The sequence below is a fragment of the Sinocyclocheilus grahami genome, unplaced genomic scaffold (assembly GCF_001515645.1).
Source record: "Sinocyclocheilus grahami isolate Dianchi unplaced genomic scaffold, SAMN03320097.WGS_v1.1 scaffold529.1, whole genome shotgun sequence".
Classification (NCBI taxonomy): domain Eukaryota; kingdom Metazoa; phylum Chordata; class Actinopteri; order Cypriniformes; family Cyprinidae; genus Sinocyclocheilus; species Sinocyclocheilus grahami.
The window spans coordinates 353,441-381,019 of record NW_015505708.1 but is presented as its reverse complement, the minus strand read 5'-3'; the positions used below and the strand labels follow the sequence as shown (position 1 = coordinate 381,019).

The 27,579-nt window shown below is 41.2% G+C and overlaps 1 protein-coding gene across 5 annotated transcripts in view; it reads right to left on the bottom strand.

Annotated features, from left to right (window-relative positions):
* LOC107555276 (cell adhesion molecule 2-like) overlaps positions 1–3,166 on the bottom strand; it is a 259,590-nt gene extending 256,424 nt beyond the window's left edge. For all 5 annotated transcript variants that reach the window (XM_016238026.1, XM_016238027.1, XM_016238028.1 and 2 more), the window contains exon 1: positions 2,904–3,166. In XM_016238026.1, coding sequence (XP_016093512.1) covers positions 2,904–2,964 — 61 coding nt within the window. In that variant the 5' untranslated portion in view covers positions 2,965–3,166. The remainder of the gene's footprint in view (positions 1–2,903) is intronic.
* Between the last annotated feature and the right edge of the window lie 24,413 nt (positions 3,167–27,579).

Sequence of the window (27,579 nt, the reverse complement as noted above, 5' to 3'; positions counted from 1 at the left end):
ATAGTTATCGTGCTTGGTGTGAACGGGCCTTAACTGGTTTATTTCAAAAATATTATTTCATATTGCTGAATCAACCTAAATATATTAATTTATACACCAAGCTTTAATGCGTTAAAACAGGTAGAAATGGCTCTTTAAGGCAACACTTACACAGTGTACATTGTTATTTAATGCAATTGCTTGCACCTTTAGTCAGTTTGTTATAATCTTGTGCTTGTGTATGGTGTGCACTACGCAATATTACGCAAAATAAATTACAGACAAGAATCATCTGAAATCAGCAGCTTTAATCCACACAAGCTTTTCATCTACAAGTTGAAAAAACTATATATATATATATATATATATATATATATATATATATATACACACACACACACACACACACACACACACACATATCACGTGACCTTTTCCTTACAGCCACATATTTACGACCATCGGCGAGGGAACGCAACCGGAGAGAATTTAAAAACACCTGAGAACCTATATCAAGAAAAAAATCGATCATTGGTTTTGATCCACACCGAGTTCCAGGAATAATTATAGAGATCTGTAGTCAGCACAGACAGTGCCAAACCTAACATATGCCGACATCTACATACCCACAATCCATCTCTGAACCGTGAGTGTGGGGGCTTTGAAGAGTATAGAAGCACACTGCGAAATCTCTCTTTCAAAAGTTACTTGTATAACACTACAGTACAATTTACAATGTACTTACTAGAGTAATAACAGTAAATTATGCATAATTGCATGCATCAAACCTTTAACCAAACCCTAATCCTTAACCTATAGTAATTACATGTTGTTACTTAATATTGCTTAGTACTTAAATGTATAATTAACAAGGGCACCTTAAAATAAAGTGTAAGCGTTACTTGTTGTTGCATTGTTGTTGTTTTTTTGTCCAATTTAGTAATAATGTTACAAAATATTTGCAGTGTTCCTGTCTGAATGTAACAACAGCAGAAAGGGGTTTACATCAAGAAAAAAAAACAAGCACAGATCAACTCCGCATCCATTTGCCATTTAAATATATATTTTCATATCAACGTGTTTTTTTTTCTTGCTCACTGTTTATATATTGACAGATGTCATGAATAAAGCTTGTGTAGAAATAAATGTATGTTTTTTTCAATGTTGTCTTCAATATGTTCATCTGTTTTATTTGCTGTTTTGAATTAAACTGTTAAAATGTTATGTTTATATTCATAATTAATTACAATGAAATGGGACATAATAGTTACTTTTCAACAAACTTATGTGATTACCACAGTAAATTAATAATAAAAATGTGTGACATGTTCATGTTTTCAAATCGTGTAACAACTCACCCCACCTGCTGTTACAACTCACAATCACCAAAGGCAGTGGAGGAGCTTGTAACATCAGCACTTTATATTATGACATAGTTTAGAAACAAGCAGTAGCTTATAAAACAGTAGACAAATATGAAAATTATATTTCAAAATTTGAGCATTTATTGCAAAACAGCAACAACAACAAAGCAATATGTGTTAGAACATTCTCCCGGTCTCCTCTACATTGTGTTGTTACACACAATATATACTGTATATCTACTGAGACATATACCGCATCAATAATCAATATTAATATTGTAACATATAATAATATTGACTCTTTATGCAGAAACCAGCTGTAGCTCTCTAGGCAGACATAATATATATGGACTGCGAGTCAATAAAAGTCCAACAGCAGTGAGTCATTTTTTTGCAGTGGCAGTAGGCTATAGTACATCGTGAATGGTTATTATTTATTTTATTTACGCGCACATTCTTTTGCATCTCGTGCGGAACTTATAGAAACAAACAAACAAAAAAAACACAAACACAAAGGTGTGTAAGTGTTAACAGAGTATTGTGAGATCCGTGACCCGTGGGGCGCGGCGGCGCGCGATCCGTCTGTGGGATTCAGTGAGAGTCAAATTGGGACAGCAGTGCGCACCGACTCGCTGCAGTCTGACCGCCGGAGCTCCATGCACATCTGTCCGTCCTGAGACATCCCTGCTATCTGTACACTACACAGTCTAACACACTCTGTTATCGCTACTGTAGATAAATGCATAAGCTGTACATCTCCAGCCTTTACTTGCACACTGCGCGTCTCGAAGAGAAAATCTTATGCTACGACGACCCCAAGATGTAGAATCTTGCAAATGCCCGAGCGCGATGCGCTTGGAACGTGCGTACGTCCGACTTAAACCAGTGCTGGCCAACTAATATTCAAAAAAGAGCTTGCATTAAGCATCCATCACCCGTAACGAGTCAACTTCAACTTGTTTTGCGCGGTCAAATCACATCCTGATCATTGAACACACCTGCGCGTAACTGGGATAACATTGCAGATAGCAGAACCATATGAATCAATTGAGAATAAGAAGGTCGTTACTGACTCGGTGTTCCCAAAGTTGGCTATTTAATAAACACAAATCATAAGACGCGTACATTTTAATTTGCTCACTGTAAAATCAGTGTGCAAAACTGCGCGTAATTGAATTGTTGTGCTGCGTACGCGAACCATACGAATCAATTTGGAACGAGCACATGCTCACTTAATCGTTCTGCGTCTGAAGTCGCTAATCTGATAGATGATGGGTCGCAAACATCATTGAAATGAACCACACACAACTTCCCACGCGGGTGTAAAAGAATGTGCGCTGAACTCAAATCTGCACTGTCATCATCATGCCACCAAACACACGTACTGTATATGACCTGTCCAAAAGCGCGAGCTACTTATGAAATATTATCCCTGATGTAATTGAGCACGGGGCTTATGATAATGTGTGCTTAAATCACACTGGCATTTCCGTTCACCCTGCCAACTCCCACCACACCCAGAGGGCATCACACTGTGGCCACACATCCCAGGGTCCTTACCTTTAATGACAATCCCACAGAAGCTGTAGAGCACAAAAAGCAAGTGCTGTTGGAGCATCATATTCTCGTGGAGATGCTTGCGTCCGCGTTCTCCCTGCACTGATGCTGATGCCGATGCCGCTTATCCAGGTGGATGGTGCGCTCTCAGTCGGGCTCGGATCGCATGGATGGAGCAAACCTGAATCTCCTGTCCCGATCCGGAGGATATGTCGCCTGCAGCAGTTACTGTAACCGGGCTGGGAGACGATGCTGCCCGCACTGACAATGCTGAGAAAGTGGCACTTCAGCCCCTGCCTGAGTCTCTGCCTCTCCAGAGCGCCGCAGCAGACGCGGGTCCCGCCCACTTCAGATTGACACATGGAGACGCCTTACCGATATAGGCTACAGACGAGCCTGGATGCTCAGTTGATCACGCTGATTGATAACTTTCTGTCAGTTGGGATTTTTGGTTACACTTTCGACAACAGTGTTGTCTGTCCGGTATTAATTAGGCTCCTGTAATCATAATTTACTACTGTTAAATTGTTTAATTGAAAATGCTGTGCATGTTGTTCAGGGGACATCAGGGATGTTGTAACACTGGGTGAGGTGTAACACCGTCAATTTAACCAATTAGGAATGAGCTACAGGGGTGAAGAGCTACTGTCTTGTAGTACAAGTATAATTGTCACAGTTATAATTTGATTTGTGATCGTGATAATGGGTTTTAAACGACATAATTGGAATCTGAATTTGATTTGTAACATTCACACATGTTAAAAAAGTAAAATAATTAATGAGGAGGATTGTAATGCTTCTGCTGGATCTGCAAAGTTTGCACAAATTGGGACAGTGTATAGACCTAGATTTGTCATATTTATGAGAGTTATTAACGCACACAAACTGGGTTATAATAGGAAGCTCTCGCATGCCCACATATTATTTCAATTAATATTTAATATACTGGTGGCTAAAAGTTTGGAATAATTAAGATTTTGGATGTTTTTGAAAGAAGGTTCTTATGCTCAACAAGGCTTATTTGATCAAACACTATAATATGATTACATATTAAAACAACTGTTTTCTGATTGAATATATATAGTATAAATGTAATTTATTCCTGTGAGGCAAAGCTGAATTTTCAGCATTATTACTCAAGGGTCATAGAATCCTTCAGAAACCATTCTAATAGGCTGATTTGGCATTCAAAATATTTATTATTATCATTGTTGAAAACAGGTGTGCTGCTTAATATTTTTTTGTGGAAAGTTTGAGGTAAGTACAATAAGAGAGCGAAATAGAGAGAGAGATAAATTGATTCTATTATTCAGCAAGGACACATTAAACTGATGCTACAAAAAATGTAATTCCAAATAAATACTGTTAGTTTGAACTTTCTATTCATCGAAGAACCCTGCAAAATTGTATCATAGTTTGCAAAAAAAATTAAATAAAATGATTTCAAATGATTTCAACATTGATTATAATAAGAACCATTGATAATAATTGAATATTAAATTATACTATTATATAAAAAATATTTATGTAAGGGGGCAGGAGTGCTAAAACCAATGGTTATAATGAATCATATAGCATAAATTGTAATCGTATTAAAAATAAAAATCATAAAAGAATCATATCACACAAAAATGTGTTGAGTGATGTTTGTTGAATAAACAGTTTATTTTTGTTGCTTTCTTTTTAAAATTGTAGCATTTTACTAAGCCGTGTACACCATACCTTTAGTCATATATGAACAACTGAGGTTACATTTCATGAGTCATGAGTGTTTTAGAATTTCAGCTTTCCTTGCATCTACTTATGTTTGTTCCTTGTAAAACATTACAGAAGCTATGCCAATCAACACTAACTTCTTCTGGCTGAATGTGGAATGTTGCATCAACACTACTCTTGAGCTGTAATATAGCTAGAAGGTCAATTTGACATGACAAAAGATGTGAGAGGGCTTTTTTGGAACATAAAATGCTGACAGATTAAATTAGATTAAATTTTAAAGAATAAAATAAAAAAAACCTGTGTGGACTGGAAGGTTTTCTGTTGTTGTTGTTGTTGTTTTGTATTGGAATAGTTTTGAGATCTCAAGTGGGAAAATGAATATTGTTTATCCTAGCTGTTAGCCCCTTTAATTGGGTCTCCAGGCATTCTATCAACAACCAGACTGTGCCATTCTCACATTCTCACCTTGTTCCATATTGCAAGTGTCACTTTCTTTAGAGAGACATGCATGCATTTATGAAGTTGCATTAAATGTTTAACATAAATAGCAGAACAAAATATAATTATTTTAAACATATATTATTTTTACCACCTTTTATGTGCCTTTAAATTTGTTTTAATTCATTGGATTGTTATTTCAGGGTATACATTATAAAATTCATAATACTACAATATATTATTTAATATTTAATTACTCTCATTAATTATAAATGTACATGTGCCAGAACCACTCTTTACATACTTATATCGACTAATAAAAATAGATCGCTTTCCGACTGAACAAGATGAAAAAAAGATTGTGCTCTGTTGGCACAGCTTCAGAAGGAAAGTGAGAATGAAGAGTCAAGCGCAACCACACGGCCCTCCAAGCAGCTGGATATTAGTCTTCCTTCTGCACATTCTAGGATTGGTGGACCGAATTGGGCCGGTGTCCATCCATGACTGAAAACACAGGGCTAAAACCGTGCTTGTATTCTGGGCTCTCTCTCCAAACCCATCGAAAGGATTTTACACCCGATTTCACAAGCCGCTCCCAAATTTCGTCCAATTTAACACAGAGACCTGACTTGCCTGTCCGGAGTCTGGCCGTGGTTAAAATTTTGGCTCTGCTGAATCGCTCATATGAGGCTCAGTAAAGCCAGTTTCACAAAGAGCATTGTGGAGGCCAATTGGTTAAAGTTCTGAGCAACTTAAACTCAAGCAATAGAAAAATCGAGACAAAGGATACATAGTGCAAGGAAGATTTAAGGTTGATGGCAAATGGTTATACAGTATCCTTCATCATTTCATTGAGCCATAGAAAAGGAATTTCACTCAAGGGCTTTGCAAAGCATTATAGTTAATAGAGCATAACCACTGAATAGCAGAGGGTCATTTTAAGACAAAAGCAGGTAAAGGCTCTCATTTCTATAAGATGTACATGCATAGAAAGAAGTTATAGAGTCTGTTTGCACTGTTACTGAACCACACTTTGAAAACCATTGTAAATTCAACACTGCTTGCAAAATATGCTCAGGCCAGCAAGGTCTTTTGTATTTGTTAAAAAATGTGTATTGCAAATCCATCTACATGGAAAAATAGAGTAGAAGAGTCCTCAGATTCTCATTTTGCCCTTTACTTTCAATGCTTTTGACACTGACATCCATTAAAAGTATAAATACAAGTTTTAATTTTGGTGTGTTTTGTTAGATTTTTGTCAAGCATGGAAACATTTTAATATGTAGCTTAAATGTGTTTCGAAATAGGTTAATAGCAAATATTTCATTAGCTAGATGTGACAACAAGGCGGCAATCTTTGTTAGATGTATAGCTGCTGTATGTATAACATAAAGAGAAAATTACATTCATTTTGTCTTGTAGGAGCAACATTTGGTTTGAAACGTCTCCAAGACTGTATGTTCTATATAGTATGAATGCAATGGATGTACTACATCCACCATGTTGTCACTATCTTGTGACCTGTCTCTGTCCCTCGGCTTCATGAGATATTAAAGTGTCCATCACACATGTACTCCAGAATATCAGTAGTAGTAGGTCATCTGGGTATGTTAACCACATGAGACACAAAACAGGAGTAGATCACCAAAAAATTAAACTTTGCTGAAAATGTACTCACCTTCAGGCCATCCAAGATGTAGATGAGTTTGTTTCTTCATCAGAACAGATTTGGAGAAGATGTATAGCATTACATCACTTGCTCACCAATGGATCCTCTGCAGTGAATGGGTGCCGTCAGAATGAGAGTCCAAACAGCTGATAAAAACATCACAATAATCCACAAGAACTCCTCACCACTCCAGTCCATCAATGAATGTCTTGTGAAGTGAAAAGCTGAGTGTTTATAAGAAACAAATCCATCATTAAGGTATTTTAAATTCAAATGGCCAAAATATGAGTCCATGATCCATAATAACTCTTCCTCCAGTGAAAATTGACATTTTTTCTCTCCTGATTCAAATGAATTGACTTTTTCACTGGAGAAAATATTACAGTATGGATAGAGGACTCTTTATTTTGGCCAAAAGAGATGCCAAAACAGACATGTATTTATTTATTACAAGCATGCAGCTCTTTGCTTCTCAAGATGACCTGGTATCATGTGGATTACTTGTGGATTATGGAATCCGACTCTAATTCTGATCGCACCCATTCCCTGCAGAGGAAGATGAAGAAACAAACTCTTATACATCGTGGATGGCCTTTAATATTCAGCAAATTTTCATTTTTGGGTGAACTATTCCTTTTTCCAGGGTTTACAGCATATTCAAAATAGACTTACAATCTATACAATAGCATGTGCTGTACAAAGGTTCTACTGTATATCTTTCAAAACTTTTTTATGGAGTTTTTGTCTACTGAAATTCCTTTGGAAAGAGGTACAACTTGTCAGCTGTACAACTGGTTTGTTGTTAAAGCCCCAGACTGAAGGGACCTGGAACATCACCAAATACATCAGATTGCAGTAGTAAAATGGGTTGCAGACTGGGTATAACTTTGATTTAATTTCAGTATTATCATGCAAAGCAGTTTTTGGGTTACCTTAAAAAGCACTTTACAGTGAGCATTTGAACAAGCTCTCAGGAATAGAGATGGGGTTAGCCTTGCTTTATCGAACAGTCACCATGGCTGTATCTCATACTAAGTTTCATGTTGCATTCAGAAGAAAAGGTACGTCAGCATTCTACAGATCTCATTACATTGCAAATCTATAAATATTCAATCAAAATGGTTGCCTGGAGAGAAACGGTTCTTGTGCCTCACCGATGAACTAATTGAATCCATGAAACGCTCTAGCAAATATGCCCGCAGTGCACATGTCATTGTAACCCCGAGAGTCAAGCTACTGCAAATTGGATTTTTGAAAAAACATATTTTTCTTATATAGAGTGTATGTATTCTGCTGGAAAGCTTGGGGAGTGCGTATGGAGAGCTTTGACTGTTGCATTGGAACCTCTGTCACTACAACGCATGTTTGCTTGAGCGCAATCTTACGGTGAAATTAATTTAACCCTTTGTAGTGCAGTTAACACAGCGTTCTCAGATTTAACAGGTTCCATCCATTTATTGGCCATTGTTTTTGCACTCTTCGCTGGAAGAGAGAAGCAAACAGACAGCGAACCAATCCGAGGAAACTTTTTAAGATCTAAGAACCTTGTGAGCAACCCTAAAAAGCATTGACACCTAACGTGACAGTTCTATTGTATAATACAATGCACATAATATACAGTATGTGTTTTTTTTCCTGTGATTGTGTTGTACCAGGATCAAAGTGCATCTTGAGGTTACTTGTATAATGTCTCATTAAATAAATGGTGAAAGTAAGAGATGAACACCAAATAAATAATTAAAATTTATACAATTTATTCTTCCTGTCTTTCTCCAGAGGTAGTTGCGATAGTAATGATGATTAGAGACAGATATATTACACTGGATGTTTTGACAGGCGTCTCACTGCTGAATGAATAGAGGTAGACAGAGGATGCTTTTAAATGAGGCCCGCAGTGCACATGTCATTGTAACCCCGAGAGTCAAGCTACTGCAAATTGGATTTTTGAAAAAACATATTTTTCTTATATAGAGTGTATGTATTCTGCTGGAAAGCTTGGGGAGTGCGTATGGAGAGCTTTGACTGTTGCATTGGAACCTCTGTCACTACAACGCATGTTTGCTTGAGCGCAATCTTACGGTGAAATTAATTTAACCCTTTGTAGTGCAGTTAACACAGCGTTCTCAGATTTAACAGGTTCCATCCATTTATTGGCCATTGTTTTTGCACTCTTCGCTGGAAGAGAGAAGCAAACAGACAGCGAACCAATCCGAGGAAACTTTTTAAGATCTAAGAACCTTGTGAGCAACCCTAAAAAGCATTGACACCTAACGTGACACACAGTTCTATTGTATAATACAATGCACATAATATACAGTATGTGTTTTTTTTCCTGTGATTGTGTTTGTACCAGGATCAAAGTGCATCTTGAGGTTACTTGTATAATGTCTCATTAAATAAATGGTGAAAGTAAGAGATGAACACCAAATAAATAATTAAAATTTATACAATTTATTCTTCCTGTCTTTCTCCAGAGGTAGTTGCGATAGTAATGATGATTAGAGACAGATATATTACACTGGATGTTTTGACAGGCGTCTCACTGCTGAATGAATAGAGGTAGACAGAGGATGCTTTTAAATGAGGCTTTCATTCATATTACCTTTGAGATTAATTAAGTTCCATCGGAGTCGATGAGAATCGCTCTTGTGACATTGCAACACTTGCCTGAGTGATTCTCAGGGGTGAGTTCACTAAACAGTTGTGCAGTATTTCACCGCAAAACCTATGGTTATTCACTATAGCTGTTCAGTTGAAATAGTTTTGCTCCATATATAAATTAAGTGCTCAGACTTTAGTTTGGCGACCAATACTCGCTATTAACTATGAGATGTGGCTCAAGAATCTCCTAATTACTGCTTATTGATAGTTAGTAAGGAAGTTGTTAAGTTTAGATATGTGGTAGAATCTAAAATATGGTCATACTGTCACGTTTATGGTCGGTTTTTGGTTTATTTTCCCTGTGTTCCTGCCTCCTGTTCCTTTATGCCCATATTTGGTAGTTCCTGTTTCCTGTTTTATTAAGTTTAATTTGTCTCAGCTGTGTTATAATTTATCCTTGATTACTCCTCACCTGTTTCTGTTCTCCCTGATTACGTTCCATGTGTTTATAAGCCCTGTGTTTCCTCAGTTCCCTTGTTCTGTCTAACGTTGTTTAAGTGGTTGTGTTCTCCTGATTTTTCTAAGTGGATTTCTTTAAAGACTCTGTTTGTTTGATATCTGCCTCCTTCGTGCTTCTCGCCCTGGCAACCCGTGACAGGAGACAGGACCTACAGAAGGATGACTGCAGCTGAGGACACGCTATGGGGTTTGCGGAAGGGCGGTCTGAGGTTGGAGCGATATGTGGAGGGTTTTCTCGAGCTCTCTAACTGGGTGAGCTGGCATGATGCCGCTCTAGGTGCATGCTTCTTGCTGGGGTTGGATGACGAGATAATCAGCTGCGATCTTACCGTGTGTGATTTTCCTCTGAGCGAACTGATTAATCTCATCCTTTTCTTAAATGGTTCCGACTTCGAAGTTGAAGTAAAGGAACCTCCCAAGCCTCGTCATCCAGCTCCTGCTGGAACGCACCGTGTCTCCCCAGCTCACCTCACGCCGAGAACCCCTACATACCTCTCCAACGGCTCCTACCGCCTGCCCAACCCCAAATTCCCCGCTGTCCTCCGAGGCTCCACCCTCGTCATCAGCCCAGTACGGCCGCCGCTGACTCAAACCCAGAAAACGAGGTGCCAGCGCGCCCTCCAGAGTCTGTTCAAGCGCATGTCCCCGAACTCCTAGATATGGCGATTCCTCCTGAGTTCTCAGCCCCTTTCCCCTCTCCAGAAAGCTCACCTTCGTCTCATGAGTCTCTCTCGCCTCCGCTGGTCTCGTCCAGCCCTCCTTCGTCTCCTGTGTTATAGAACTCTGCTCATCCAGAGCGCTCTCCAGCGTCCGTTCCTCCAGTGCAGGGCTGGGGGTACTCCAGGACAGGTTTGAGAACCACTGCCTTAAACAACAATCACTCCAGGCATTGAAGGACCTAGTTTTTCCAAATAAATTGTTTTTGGGAGGGGCATATATCCGTGGCCATAGTGGCCGGGCCGGGGAACCTGGACAAGGCCACGAAGGTTCCACCATGGCCTCCAGAATGGCCGGCACCTCCATGGCCTCCTGAACTGTCCGCTCCGCCATGGCCTCCTAGTCTGCCTGCTCCACCATGGCTTCCTAGTCTGCCTGCTCCGCCATGTCACCCCGAACTGCCTGATCAACCATGACCCCCTGAACTGCCTGATCCGCCATGGCCTCCCGAGTCCCCTGATCCGCCATGGCTCCTCAGACTGCATGATCCGCACCAGCATCCAGGGCGCCCATCCGGGACGCCTGTGAAGTTATGCCACATTTATGGTCTGTTTTTGTTTTGTTTTCCCTGTGTTCCTGCCTCCTGTTTCTTTATGCCCATATTTGGTAGTTCCTGTTTCCCGTTTTATTAAGTGCCATTTGTCTCAGCTGTGTTATTTATCCTTGATTACTCCTCACCTGTTTCTGTTCTCCCTGATTATGTTCCATGAGTTTATAAGCCCTGTGTTTTCCTCAGTTCCTTTGTCCTGTCTAACACCATTTAAGTGGTTGTGTTCTCCTGATTGTCCTAAGTGGATTTATTAAAAGACTCAGTTTGTTTGACATCTGCCTCCTTCGTGCTTCTCGCCCTGGCAACCTGTGACACATACAGAAGGAGACATAATAAAGAGACAATATGCTAGTAATATGCATGCGACTAAGCAACTAGATAATAGGGAGAATTGGTCATTAAAATAAAGTGTTACCAATTAATTCTGCTGATTTTACCACAAATATATTTCAGTCATGACAACTCTCGGAAATAGTTTGTAAAACATTTTATTAATGTAAATGGAGATGTACATAGGTTTGGTATTGGCAGACTAGATCTGCTACGCTGCTGGAGCTGTGCTGCTGCTGCTGCAGGGTAAAGCATGTGTTATACTTTCCGCACGAGCATTCCGGATGCGTACATGGACAGTGCGGACGCAGACTACTTGTATATATACTTCCAAAGCATACGCTGATGGTCCACTCCGCGGACGTGTTCCATACATGTGTAGTAGATTGGCATGAACAATAAACAAACATGTGAACAAAGAATTGCCCAGAGTTATTGCACATCTGGCTGTCTTTATATATTTTTATCGACGGATTGTACAGGTTCGAGTAGCAACGGGCTTCTTCACACAGTCTGCACAGTAGCCTATTGCTACTTGTGGCTACAGTAGCCACAAAAAATGGGAGGCACGCGGATGTCCGTGCGGAGCCTCCTCGCACACTCTCCGATGACGATTTTTACATTACGCATACCATAGCGGACCATAGCGGACCCTAGCGGACTCGCGGATGCAGAAAGTATAACACAGGCTTCAGTATGACTTGCTTCTGCAGAAGAACATAAAGACATGCTGCTGCAAGAAGAGAGAGAGGTAGATCCCCCAAGCAGATCTAGGTAGGTGGTGCTGGGGAGGTGGTGGGCTAAAGAGAGAGCTCTCATAGCGCAGTGACTGTGCACAGGTTTGCAGGAGACGAGGTTATATAGAGGCACTAGTAATGAATGCATGAAGCCGATTGGTTGGAGAAGATACAATTGAATGAACCAATCAGGACGCTAATAGAGTTTCATGGCTGAACTATTTATTTCAATCATGACAACTCTCGGAAATAGTTTGTAAAACATTTTATTAATGTAAATGGAGACGTACATAGGTGTAAGGGAATCAGGTCAATTTAGCTCAAAGGGAATCATTTAAGATTGTATAGGGAATTTGGAGAGAATCACTGTTTTACGGCTGATCACTGAGTCGGCCAGAGATTCTTTGAACGAGCCATATAACATAAATTCTGCAATGGATATCAATATCCAAAGTATATTGAAAACTATTTATTAGCAAAGTAACAAGATTGGCAGTTTAAGACATTAACTTGTAAGCAGGGGTGTGAAGTAACGAATTACTAATACTCACGTTACAGTAATTAAGAAGTTTTTATCAGTAATTGTACTTTTTTGAGTAGTTTAAAAATTGTGTACTTTTACTTTTACTTGAGTACATTTTAAGTGATGTATCGGTACTTTTACTCCGCTATTTTCCTCCGTTTGTGGTCGTTACATGCTTATTTTAATTTTATTTTTATTCATCAACTTGATTGGATAGAGAGTAATAGGTCTCGTGACTTTCGTCAAATCAAATTGTGCATAGAAAACTTTAACCGCCAACTGTTTATCATGGCTGCTGGAAGTGCATTCTTCAAGCATCAATTCAGTCGCATCTTCCTCTAACTTAATATGTTAAGGTAAATTTCGGATTTCTGCTTAATAAAGGATTTGTATATATGCTTGCCTATCTACACGGCCTGAAATTTGGTGTGAGGTTGCGGTTATTGCATACAGTGATTATAACTCCCGCAAGTGCCACGTTCGGTAAATTCCCACTCACTTATGAGACGTGCGATCTGCGCTGCCTCGTCTCTCTCTCGCGTGCGTTCTGCAGGAACGCAGATAAGTCGTTGTTGCTTGTTGAACTTGTTGACTTTTGATGAGTTTGAGCACTTGATGCGCACTCTGAAAAAGTGTGTTGGAAACACAAATTGAGGACCAAATCTGCACCTTATTGATGACCCGTGGCATTGATATACTGCATCTGTGATACAGCGCGTAATAAAATGACAGCTCGTTAATAAACTTGTTTTTTTTATCCATTTTGTACAATCCGCCTTCATTTAGCAAGTGCACTCACGCATATATGACCCCTTTAATATTTTATGTGCAACAACAGCATATGCTGTCTCAGTGGCCTTACACATGATTTTAAATCTATTTTTTCAAACTTTATGATTTAAATGTGGATGATTGTATTGAAAATAACTTCCATCTTTTCTTCAACTGAATACTGATTCTGTGCTGTTTTGATGTATTTTAAAGAGTTGGCAGTAAAAATTAAAACTGCTGGTTGATAGATACTCTTCATTCTTTATGACAAATAAGATAATGTGAATTACAGAATGTACAATGTTTTTAAAATGTATCAATTGCGGTGTACAGCGTTTATTATGAGGGGGTAAAATCCACAGCTCAGTACTCACTACTCAATACTCATGAGTACTTTTAAATAGGCTACTCTTTTACTCTTACTCAAGTAGTTTTTTGGACAAGTACTTTTACTCTACTCACACTACATTTTTTGGAAGGTAATGGTACTTTTACTTGAGTATATTTTTTCAGTACTCTTTCCACCACTGCTTGCAAGCACAAAACACAAGATACTTCTCTTTTCAATATGAATAAGACTTTATTGGATAAATCTAAGACATATAAACTAGTCTAACACATAAACACACACACTCACACATTCACACAAGTTGCAGGAAGAGAGAAAGTGAGGAAAGAATGAGTTTAAGAGAATGAAAATGTCAAATCCCAAGTTTACAGCAATATGTGCAATTGCATAGACCTGAACAACCATCAATCACTTAATTAACCCTCGAATTGAGTTCCTCGATGAGGTTAAAATTTATATTAAATAAACCAGTTCAGCTAGAATCTGGAGGTACTTGCGTTGCCTGTGTAGGGGGGTTCTCTTTGTTGTCTTTGTTGCTGAAAAGGGGGTTTCCCGAGGTTGCTGATTGGCTGGAAGTTCAGTAGTCATTGAAGTGACGTCTTGGGAAGCCAGTGGTTGGGTGTTGGCTGAAGATGTGGAGTTGTGGGCTGGTTGAAGTTTTGAGGCGATCACAGACTCGAGGTGAACTCAGAGACAAAACTTAACTCAGAACACGAAACTCTCAACGGAAAAGAAAATAAATTAAAGTAGAGGAATAGAAGTAACGAGACTAGATGGGTTTTCTCCTCATGGTTTTAGAGGAGCTGCTGGCGTGTAAGCCAGAGCATGCTCAAAGAGCGCTAAAAAGCAGCGTCAAAACGTGGTGGCAAAAAGGCAAGAAAAAAAAAACTAAAAGCACTGCTGACTAAAAGCATAGCTAAAAGCTATGACTAAAAGCATAATTTGATGGTGTCCTGAGTATTTAACCCGGGCTGTTGGACACAAATTGTGTCTTGACCAATTAGATATTGTCTTTGCTCGGGTGTTGTGTTTCTCCTCCCAATACATAAATCACACGTTCTTGCAGAGTATAATTTGGACATGATTTATATAACCAGAATATAATATATTTTACAAAGTATTGATTGATAGAAACGTTTAAAGCATGAATCAAGCTCATACATACCCAACATGAATATAATTCTATAAACTATTCAATAGTTATTCAAAATACATACACAATGAGTGATTAGGACATGATAGTCGAATGTGTAGGTTACATACATGATATAGAGTTATGCATTGAAATGATTAGTTGCACATAAGTCCTTTTAGCTTCATTTAGGTGCATATATACATGGAAATGCAGTTTCTGTGGCATTCTGTGAAGTAAGAATGTGTTCTGTGAAGACCAACGAAGTTAAAAGGTCTCATAAGGAATTTCAGTCTGGTTCTTGTCCTGGGTGGGGGAAATTAGTCCAAGGAAGTATGTAGCTCATGATTTCTATCATGGATTTACATATGTGATAGTCAGGCTGTGCATCTCTTTGACCATTAATCTTGGTTATTTGCCCCAAATTTGACAATCTCCTTCCTGAGTTGGAATTGTCAGTAAGTGTTCTTTTGTTAAATGTTGAAAGCTGTTTGAAGCTGCTAGTTTGTTAGGCTCACTTCAGACTCGTGCCAGGATCTGATTTACGCACATCCAGTTGTCTTGGGCCTGTTTGTGGAATTTGGCACTTTGGGTTGTTCAACACCAGTCTGATCAAATTTTAAATTGTCTGATTCGCTCTGATACCCTACATAGGTTTGGTATTTGTCGTACTAGATATGCTACACTGCTGCTGCTGGAGCTGCGCTGCTGCAGAGCAAGTATGACTTGCTTCTGCAAAAGAACATAAATAAAGACATGCTGCTGCAAGAAGAGAGAGAGGTAGATCCCCCAACACGGCAGAGATACATAGAGCTCAAAGCTGATGCCATTCATGAAGAGAGAGATGGAAGGATGGTGGAAAAGGCTGATGCTGTTAGGATCTTTACAACGAAGATGAAACGGAATTCCTGCTAGGGTTGCTTTGATTGAAGGTGGCTGGAGTGTACAGACATTGGCACAGTAAACTATGAAGGCGCATATAACTTGCATGTTTATTGGAATAGCAGAAACTGTAAATGCAGTGCAGCAGAGGGAAAAATAGGACCAGGCAGAGTCATACACTTTCAGAGTAGATTTGGCCATCCCAAACCTCATGCTTTTACTAGCTGTTTCCATATAAGAGGAAAGTGAACTTAATCTAAGACAGTTTTGCTGAACGGGGGGCAAGGCAGGTTGGAAGGAAGTGCTTCTGGGCAACGGGCATGGAATTCCTGAAATTTAAAGTGTGAGAGTGCATCAGCTTTATCATTGATATGAGGTAGGAAGGTAGCTTTGAGGATAAAATTATTGTTAACGCAAATCCATGTGAGACATCTAATTAAACGGTTGATAAAGGGGTTATCGGAGTGGCTTTTATTGAGGATATTGACTGTGGATTTGTCATCACACAAAAATGAAATCTTTTTGCAGCATCATTTGTTTCCCCAAAGCAGACAGGCTATGACAATAGGATAAATATTGAAAAGAGCTATAGTTTTCATTTCTGGAGGTAGGTTGATAATTTCACTGGGCCATGTGTCAGCGAACCATTCATTACTTAATGTCTCTCCAAAACCGATTGAAGGAGCTGCGCTTGTAAAGAGATTAAGAGAAATAGAAGTTACGAACGACTCACCATAAAAGAAAGACTCCAGTTGTTAAGTAGATGGTTCCAACAGCGTAGATCAGACTGATCCTTCATCTAAATAAATAACTTCATGAAGGCTAATGACAGACTTTGACAGCTCCCGTAATCTGGAAATGAATGCGTGACCATGGGGAATGATGCGCATAGCGAAATTAAAATGCCCTAATAAAGACAAAATATCTTGCTTAGAAATAATTTCTGCTATTTGAAATGACGACATAATTTGCTGAATGCGTGTGTGTCTTGCTCCCCATGTGCCTTCATATGCCCTTATTTGGTTAGTTTCCTGTTTCTGTCCTGATTAGTTAAGTTAATTTCTCCCAGGTGTTTCCCTTGATGTTTCATTGCTCCCGTCACCACCTCCTCCTGTGTGTATTTAAAGTGTTCCCAGTCCCTAGTTCTCTGTCCGCTGTTAAATGTCTTCCTGAGTTCGTCTGCCTTGGTTCATGGAATTAAAGCCTTGTGAAAGTATTCTCCAGCGTCTCCTCGTTCCTCGAAAGTGTATTGTGACAGAACAGCGGACCAAAACTGAAAGTGAGCGGCGACTTTTTCCTCGCGTTTGTTTTTCCCCGCCTTCAGCGGACCAAAACTGAAAGTGAGTGGCGACTTTTTCCTCGCGTTTGTTTTTCCCCGCCTTTTTGACAGTTTTTGTTTCCTGATTTTTCCCCCCCGCGGCGATGGAAATCGCCGCTCGCGTCGCCGCCCTAGCTCGCCTCGATCTCCCCTTCTAAAAGTACGCCAGGGAGTTCTGCAAGCTCGCTGCGGTGACGGCGTTAGGGGACGCCGTCCTCAATCAGCTGTTCTGGCTCGGGGTCAACTACCATCGCCCCGTGGACCTCCCAAACACCACTGGACTAACTTGGAGGGAAGGAGTTTTCTGGTGTCTGGGGATTGTCCAGTCCCGAGCCAGAACCAATCCGCCGCCGTCCGCAGCTTGCCCAAGTCAGCCGGCAGGTAATGTGGCAAGCCCGAAGGACGTGAATGTGGCAAGGCCGTCCTCAATCAGCTGTTCTGGCTCGGGGTCAACTACCATCGCCCCGTGGACCTCCCAAACACCACTGGACTAACTTGGAGGGAAGGAGTTTTCTGGTGTCTGGGGAGTGTCCGGTCCCGAGCCAGAACCAGTCCGCCGCTGGTCCGTGGCTTCCCCAAGTCAGCCGGCAGTTAGTGTGGCAAGCCCGAAGGACGTTAGTGTGGCAAGCCCGAAGGACGTTAGTGTGGCAAGCCCGAAGGACGTTAGTGTGGCAAGCCCCAAGGACGTTAGCTCGCTCCAGCGCCGGCTCCAGCCCCAGAGCTCGCTCCAGCACCGGCTCCAGCCCAGAGCTCGCTCCAGCGCCGGCTCCAGTCCCAAACCTCACTCCAGTCCCAGCTATTCGAATGCGCTTTGCTGTGCCTGCTCCTCCAGAGCGCCCTCCAGTGCCAGCACCACGGAAGCGCTACCCTGTTCCCCAGTATAGCCCACGAAGGGCTCCTGATTCCCAGTTCAGCCCAGGAAGGGCTCCTGTTCCCGAGGATAGCCCACGGAGGGCTCCTGATCCCCAGTTCAGCCCAGGAAGGGCTCCTGTTCCCCGGTTCAGCCCAGGAAGGGCTCCTGATCCCCATTTCAGCCCAGGAAGGGCTCCTGTTCCCGAGGATAGCCCACGGAGGGCTCCTGATCCCCAGTTCAGCCCAGGGAGGGTTCCTGATACCCCGGTAAGCCCAGGGAGGGCTCTGGAACCCCAGTTCAGCCCAGGGAGGGCTCCTGATCCCCCAGTAAGCCCAGGGAGGCCTCCAGGCCCCGAATACAACCCCCTACGTTTTCCAAGTATTTTCTTTAAGGGGGAGGAACTATGGCTCCAGCCGTAGAGGCCGAGATGGGGCTTGGGGCCCCGGCCTCGGAGGCTGCTCCACCATGGCCTCCCGAGTCCCCTGCTCTGCCAAGGCCTCCTGAGTCACCTGATCCACCATGGCACCCGGAACGGGTACCGCTCTGGAGGCCCACTGTCCCGTGTCTGTCCTGAGGGACCTACAGAGTGCCCACCCCCTCCTCCCCATTGAATGGTATATGGCGTGAGGACACGCCTTCCGGAGGGGGGGTGTTATGTCAGACTCTGTTCCATGTTTTGTGTGTGTCTTGCACCCCATGTGCCTTCCTATGTCCTTATTTGGTTAGTTTCCTGTTCCTGTCCTGATTAGTTAAGTTCATTTGTCCCATGGATTTCCCTTGATGTTTCATTGCTCCCAGGTGTGTCTCGTCACCCCCTCCTCCTGTGTGTATTTAAAGTGTTCCCAGTCCCTAGTTCTCTGTCCGCTGTTAAACATCTTCCTGAGTTCGTCTGCCTTGGTTCATGTAATTAAAGTCTTGTGAAAGTATTCTCCAGCGTCTCCTCATTCCTCGAAAGTATATTGTGACAACGGTAAGCTTTCATGGCTTGACTATCAAGTGCAATGCCCAAAAATTCAATAGAGATTGAAGGACCTATTGTTTTTTGTTCTGACAGAGGAACATTGAGGTTTGAGAAGAGAGCTTTCAATGTAGAGATACAGCGATCGGAAGGAGAACTAGGGAAGTCGACGACTAGAAAATCATCTAGTAAGTGAAGGACGAACGGAAGTTTATAATTATTCAACAGGATCCAGCAGAGCGCTTCTGAGAGAGAATCAAAGATTTTTGGACTACTACGGCAACCAAAAGTTAGTCGAAGAGAAAAATACAACTTTGACCTCTACCTGATGGCAAAAAGATGCCACTGGGAGTAGTGAAGCGGCATGATTTTAATAGCGTCAGTGATGTCGGCTTTGCCCATCCATGCGCCATTCCCTGCTGATTTAATAAACTGAATAGCGTGGTCGACTGAGGCATAAGCTAAAGAAAACATATCTTCGGGGATTAAACTATTAATGCTAGGAATTTCTCCGTTATGAGGAGAAGATAAGTCGGTTACACTTTACTTGAAGGGGTGTGCATAAGACTGACATGACACCTTCATAATCATGACATGACACCTACATAATCAAGACATGACACATGTCATGAATATGAAGGTTTTTTTATGCATGTTTATGACAACTGTCATTAAGTGTCATTCGCTCAGTTATGTCATTTTTAATGCAAATATGACATTATTTGACCTTACCCTAACCTAACCCTACCCCTACCCTTACCCCTAACCATAGCCCATAACAAATACATCTCAAACAATGTCATCTTTGCATTAAAAATTACATAACTGAGCGAATGACACTTAATGACAGTTGTCATAAACATGCATAAAAAATCTTCATATTCATGACATGTGTCATGTCATGATTATGTAGGTGTCATGTCATGATTATGAAGGTGTCATGTCAGTCTTATGCACACCCCTTCAAGTAAAGTGTTACCAAGTCTATAATTAATCTTTTAACTCGGATATTCTTTTTGGAAAAGCCTCGCAAATAGTGTCTCTGTAAACCCCAAAAACAACATTAAATTCTGCAAGTGACATGCTTTTTAGATAGTCTAGGTTCACATTATTTCAAAATAACGGAAATGTCACCACAGTCAACGAATCTTTTATCAATAACTCCCGAAGAACAAAGCAGGATTTTAACGAGATTGATATCATTACCTGCCAAAATCTGGTTTCTTAAGTTCACATGAACCGCAGCTGCCGGAGGAATGAAGGAGGTTCCACTTGATGGTGCGGGAATTGCCGAAGCCAGAGTATGATGTGGGGACATGTCATTCTGGGGAACATCTGGGAGTTCCGTGGGGTGCGCTGCAGAGGAAGTGGCTGAAGAAGAGGACTTTTCTAGCAGTGACACTCTGGCGTCCATTTTATTAATCGAAACTTTCATGTCGAGGAGGACTGCAAGCACTGGGTCTTGAGAATCTTGAGGGATGTTGTCAATGATTTTTATCAATCATAAAATCAGACCTCTTCTCAAAATCCACCTTCTCAATCTAACCCAGTCCAAGCTAAATCTAAAGCTAAGAGAAAGCACACGACTCCCGCAGCCGAAGAAGTGTGCTTCCTCTTAGCTTTAGATTTAGCTGGGACTGGGTTAGATTGAGAAGGTGGATTTTGAGAAGAGGTCTGATTTTATGATTGATAAAAATCATTGACAGCCAATCAGAATGCACCCGAGTTTAAAAAGCATGAACATTTAAAGCGCAGGAAACAAATCTGCAGAATTGTGAAAAACTGCTATCGTGTGTTAATCTGGATGCTGATCGTAATGGTTATCTTTCTTGGTGCGAACAGGCCTGTAAACTCCACCACTGTCTTACAATCAACTGCAGTCTCGCAAATAAAATCTGCCTCCATCTAATCAACAAACAATGGATATACTCATGTCTCCGCCTTACATTCACAATGCAGAAGAGAAGATCTGTCGCTATTTGTTACATCGTGACTTTATTATTACAGACTGAAAGCAGGCGATAACCATAGAATATTCTCAAAATTAAAGTATGCCAGATGTTGAAAGTTTTCTGAATTCCCCACAAACTAGCATTCGACCAGCAAAATAGTGAACTGCGTCGTGCAAATTGCTTTCAGCACTAATTTTGTGGTTTGTGTGGTTACTTGATTTGCATAATTCCTTTAGTGAATCAGCCAGTGGGCGTAATTCATCTTTAGTGAAATCCCTCCACTGTGTGCATTACTGCCAACCAAAAACTAAAAGATTATTTTTTTTTTGATTCAGGTATTAATTTTTTTTTTCTTTTTTTAAGCAGTGCCTCTGTTTTTTTTAAATGTTAAAGAGCATAAGACATTAAAACAAATTTTATATTTCAAGTACAATTTTTTTTTTTAAATAACTGAGTGATATTTAGAACTCAGTCTACATGGCTGAACATAAAAGATCTTTCAGAGAATCAGGCTTCATGAATCAAATCAATCAGACAATCACTGCTGTTCAGGCAGAGATAGAGAAAGACATGCATACAAGAGCACAAGTAGCCTAATCTCAGCAGTTCTTTTGTGGTGGAAAGCCGTACCATCCTGACAAACGTAACCAGGCGAGCTGAAGGGGCTGCGTTATGAAGTAGTGTGTTTGTCAGACAGGGCCGGACAGTGCTGAGGCAAACCCATGAGTCCTGACGACTGAGAAAACAGCATATTTTATGCATCTTCTTGATAATTGGGATTGGGACATGATCCAGGCCACATTCAAACCCAGGTCACCACAAGCACAACACTCTGTCGAATGCATGGGACACCAGAATGACCCTCGGTATTACAGGGATGTGTTTTTGTGTGCCAAAATCCTGAAACAAGTTAGCATTTTAGCACTTTTGGTTCCATTGTTTGTTTGTTTGTTTGTTGTTTTATTAATGGGTTTTTGGTTAAATGCATGAAATACATCAGTAATACCCTCTTTTTTGTTTGTGTGTGTGTGTGTGTCAGTCGGTTCTTTTATCAGCTGTTTGGACTTTCATTCTGACGGCACCCATTCACTGCAGAGGATCCATTGGTGAGTAAGTGATGTCATGAACTCGTGACACAACTCAACCAAACATTAATTATCCGCCCCGAGTGGCGTGGGGAAGGCGCCTAAATAGTCCTCGTGACGGGCCACAGCTGTGTGAGAGTGAGTGTGTGCACAGGTGTGTGGAGTGCAGGTGATGGAGTCCCGGATGGGCGACAGCTGTGTGTGTGTGTGAGTGGGTGCCCAGGTGTGTGGTGTCAAGGTGACGGAGAAAGAGTCCGGGAGGATGGGAGATGGCGACCTCTGGTGGTGAGAGGGAGAACACCAGACGCCAGCCCCTGACATTGTGTGTGTGTGTGTGTCAGTCGGTTCTTTTATCAGCTGTTTGGACTTTCATTCTGACGGCACCCATTCACTGCAGAGGATCCATTGGTGAGTAAGTGATGTCATGATACATTTCTCCAAATCAGTTCCAAAGAAGAAACAAACCCATCTACAGCTTGGATGGTCTAATGTAGATGGGTACATTTTAAATAAATTTGATCACAAAGGTGTCCTTGTTATAGTGTAATTATACATTTAAGTACTGAGTAATATTAACTACATGTACTTACTATATGGTTAGGGTTAGGATTAGGGTTTGGTTTAGGATTACTTGCATGCAATTATGCATAATTTATTGTTATTATAATAGAAAGTACATGTAACGTGTAACAAGGGCACCTTAAAATAAAGTGTTACCATACATTTTTTGGCAAATTACTAGTGTAAAACTAGTGTAAATTAATCTGTTCAAATGTAGAGTAGTTTTGTTAGTAGCTTGTAGCACAGCTAACTACTTTTCCAAACTTTTGGACTGTAGTTTAAATAATGAGCATCTCCTATAACCTGAGAAGCAGTTTGGAAGTAGCTTCTCGACACTGACAAGTGCATAAAATGTGTGATACAGCTGGGGACCCGTACTGAACCCAGTAGACTTCCACAGAATTCAAAACAGAACCTCTACTAATTGCCTGTCTGTCTGCATTGTGATCCCCACACCTGCATTATCCGAGACTGAATCTTCCAGAACACCCGGCAGTCAGTCTGTCGTCCCCACTGAGCCCGGGAAGCAGGATGTGAAAGGAGCTACTGCCACCGCAGATACGTCGCGTTGATTGCTTTGCGTTTGCCGGTGTATGTTAACGATGGCCCATGGCAGCTGGCATTCTCACAGACCACTGCATGGAAAATGGACCGATTTTCGGATTTAATTACCCACGATGGATTTTACCCCTTCTCTCTCTGTTCCTATCCTCTTAGCAGCCAGAAAACATTTATTTTGAAAACGGGACAAGACAAATGACGAGACCATGGCCTTCCACCCCATTCCTTGGCTCAGTCCGTGCGTTCGTGTTCGTTTTAATCCGATGACAAAGGATGATTCATTAGCATAGCTGAATATGTGCATTTGGACTAATGACAGCTCGGATCTCCGCTGCAGCTGTTGTTGTTGCTTGATATCCTTCCCTTTTGCATTTCAAAAACTTCCAGTGATCTCTTTGCACTTCATTTAAATGAAAATGTGTGCGCCGTCCTCCGCAATATTTCCAAAGCTTGCAATTTCTGCATTTGCATTTTCCTTTGTCAATATTTTATTGTCATGCTATTATATAGTAAGTTAGACATTATGATAAGGCGTTGGGTGGCAAGACCTTATGTCTAATTAATTGCTGTGTGAAAAAAGGCCTCAGATGAGTAGTGTTTGCTTTAGACAGTTACTTTGTTTCCAACAACTTACTGAATTGTCTTCCAAGATATAATGCATTTGTTTTATTTTAATTCATTGCAGAGTTACTGTATCAATGCAATACAATTATAGTTTCTATTAATACTTTGAATGTATGTTTTTATTCTATTTTATTTTTTTATTTAAAGTTTAATTTGCATGTTTTCATTATGTTTAAAGATGTCAATATCTACATTTTATTTCAGTTTTAGGTGTTGTTATTTTAGTACAAGTTCAACAAAATTAGGCTTGGAGTAAAATTACATATTTATATACTTTGTAACATGGTTTCCGAAGTCTATGAATAATCACATTAAATAATTGTAATAGTTACATAAATAATCATCTTTTATGATTTTCACCGTAATAAGGCATCCTTAATTACATCTAATTAGAGAGAGAGAGAGAGAGAGATGTTTTGTATTCTTCAGAAAGACATTAAACATTCCTCCCTAAATGTTAAGCCACATTAAAATCAATGTGGGGTAAGATGTGTCAGTGGGTAAGATGTGCAACTTCTAACTGTGCGTATTTTTTGTCACATGGCCCATATATTTAATAAGGGCTAGTCATATGCAGCTAATTAATTATTGAATGAAGCATAAAAAGTAGCTGTGGGTGCCTAAGCGCTGCTAGTGGCTCAACTACTTATATCCCAAATATTATTACAAAATGTTTAAAAATTATTTCAGTAGATTCAAATATTCCAAATATGAAATGCTTTCCTGGCTGGGTTTTGGACTTTTGGAATAGGATTGTGTATTAAAAGCAATTTTTCTCATATATTTTTATTTGAAATGTAAATTATATTTATCATTAATTCATGCCTTTTTATTAACATTAAAAATACTTATTAATAATTAAATTACCACCACTTGACATGACACAGCTATATATATATATATATATATATATATATATATCAGTACTGGAGAAAGCAATATTATGGATAGAAGACCAGAAACAACGGTTTGAAGTTATAAAGGTCTTGATGGATTTGTTTCTCACAAACATGCAGTGTTTCACTTCACAAGATGTTAATTGATGGACTGATTGATAACTACTTATATCCCAAATATTATTACAAAATGTTTAAAAATGATTTCCGTAGATTCAAATATTTCAAATATTAAATGTTTTCCTGGCTGGGTTTTGGACTTTTGGAATAGAATTGTGTATTAAAAGCATTTTTTTTCTCATATATTTCTCTTTGAAATGTAAATCAATAAATCATGCCTTTTTATTAATATTAATAATACTCATTAATAATTCAATTACCACCACTTGACATGACACAGCTATATAAAAAAAAATATATATATATATTTTTGTATATTATGTACGCTCGAGGACCATACCAGACTGTTTCTGGCCCTCGCCGAACTTACCAGCTACCGGGACGACGCGCTCTGCGCGTTCTATGACACTAGCCTGAACACCGTGTGCAGAGCTCCGTCGTCCAAAGATGGTCTTCGAGCGGAATTCACTGCCTTCGTAGAGTGGACTCTGGCAAGAAACGGATCGCCATCCTGCCCCTTGGATGATCTCAGATCCACTCCAGACACAGTGCCCAGCCCACCATCTCCCCACGATGCGGAGCATCAGTCCGAGCCCACCGATGATGGAGAGCCAATTCCTGCCGCGATCAGCGAGCCAGCACAAAGCCGAGCGACTGAGCAGAGGATCGCCCCGGACGTAGAGCTCAACTCGTCAGACCAGGTGCGAGAGCCGGCGACAATGCCCGCCACGAGGGAGAAAGGATGGTGTGAGCGCGGAGAGGAGCTCCGCCCCCTGCACCGCGGCTGAGGGTGAGCTGAGTATAGTGCGGCGAAAGTGCTAAACCGAAGAGGAGAGGGCTCCAGTCCCCGAATCCAGTCCAGATCGCCCTCCAGTGCCGCTCCTAGAAAGCGCCTTCCAGTGCCCTCTCCTCGTAAGTGCCCTCAAGTGTCCGCTCCTCCTGAGCGCCAGCCTAGAGGGGGCTTCCGATCCAGAGTTAAGCCCTGAATGCCCGGAGACTCACAAATGACTGCCCTCCCACCCGCTCCTGCCTGCTCCACTGCTGTCATCTGGCAGCCCCTGTGCTCGCCCTTAGCCCACCATCATTACGGTGTGAGCTCCGCGGTTTTGCCATCCTCCAGCATCGCCATGGCTGGAGAATCCCTCACCTCCGCCTCCAGCCTCCGAGGCCCAGACATTCGCCTCGGCCCGTAGACCCAACGGCTCCACCTCGGCTCCTAGCTACCTCACCTCCACCGTCACCCGTCGATCCACCAGCTCCATCGGGCTCCCTCGTCCCTCTGGCTCCGCCTTGGTTGGGCGTTGACCCGCAATCGCCTCAGGACTCCACTCCTCCAGCTGCACCTCGTCGCTCCGTCCCACCAGCTCTGTTGGGCTCATTCCTCCTGCCAGCTCCACCTTGGTCCTCAGTTGCTCCGGCTCTGCCGTGGATCTCCGGATTTCCGCCTCCACCTCGGTTACACCTCGGCTCCACCCTGGCCCCCCGGATCCTCGCCATTGCCCTGGCTTGTTGGCTCTCCTTCTCCATCTCCGCCTCGGGCTCCTCCGCCATCTGCTCCGCCGCCATTGGTCGGCCCCCTGGAGTCGGTGGCCATTTCTCCTCCATGGCTCCTCCCCTCATTGGCTCCACCGTGGGTCGACATTATGGCTGTGGCCTGGGTCCAGCTGGGCTCCTCCTGCTCCAAGCACCCTCCTAGCTCCTCCGTCCATCGTCTCCTCCATGGACTCTGTCTGCTGGCCCCCTCCCGGACATCCGTTCTCATCCTGAGCCTCCTCCTTAGCTCCCACCCAGACCTGTGTTTGTCAGGTCTACTCGTTATCTACGTGTGTTGGCTCAAGCTCCTATTGTGGATCATCTCCTGTGTTTCGTGATTAAAGACTTTTGAACATTTCCTTGTGACTCCAGCGTGTTCCCTCAACAGCATTACGTGACACATGTCAAGTGGTGGTAATTTGTATGTAGGCTTTATATATTTCCATGGCCTTATGATATAGACACTTGACAGCACATAATTTCAGTTGACAGAACGTATCCTGAAATATAATTAGACATATTAGTTTTACCTCATCTGATATCTCATTTCTCTTTGCCTCAAGGACAGCCTAAGCAAAAAGTGTCTCAGCTTATTCCTCTCTTTCCTATATATATATATACAGTGGGGAAAAAAAGTATTTAGTCAGCCACCAATTGTGCAAGTTCTCCCACTTAAAAAGATGAGAGAGGCCTGTAATTTTCATCATAGGTATACCTCAACTATGAGAGACAAAATGAGAAAAAAAATCCAGAAAATCACATTGTAGGATTTTTAAAGAATTTATTTGCAAATTATGGTGGAAAATAAGTATTTGGTCAATAACAAAATTTCATCTCAATACTTTGTCTGTATATATATATATATATATATATATATATATACTGTATATATATATTCATTAGGTGTGCGGCAGTAATACATTTTCCTTTGCCCTCTTATTACTATTCAGTAATTTATTTGCAGAATATTTAATTTCAATGTCTTTTCATTTCAAATTTCACTCTTAGTGCCCTGTGGACACATTCTGGGGTGTTATTCACTCCACACACTGCTATTGCTAAACTGACAGCATTAATTGGGAAATGATGCAACCTGCTTTGTTTGGTGATTAGTCGTAGTGTGATTTGAAATGAAAAGACATTGAAATTAAATATTCTGCAAATAAATTACTGAATAGTAATAAGAGGGCAAAGGAAAATGTATTACTGCCGCACACCTAATGAATATATATATACAGTATATATATATATATATATATATATATATATATACTGTATATA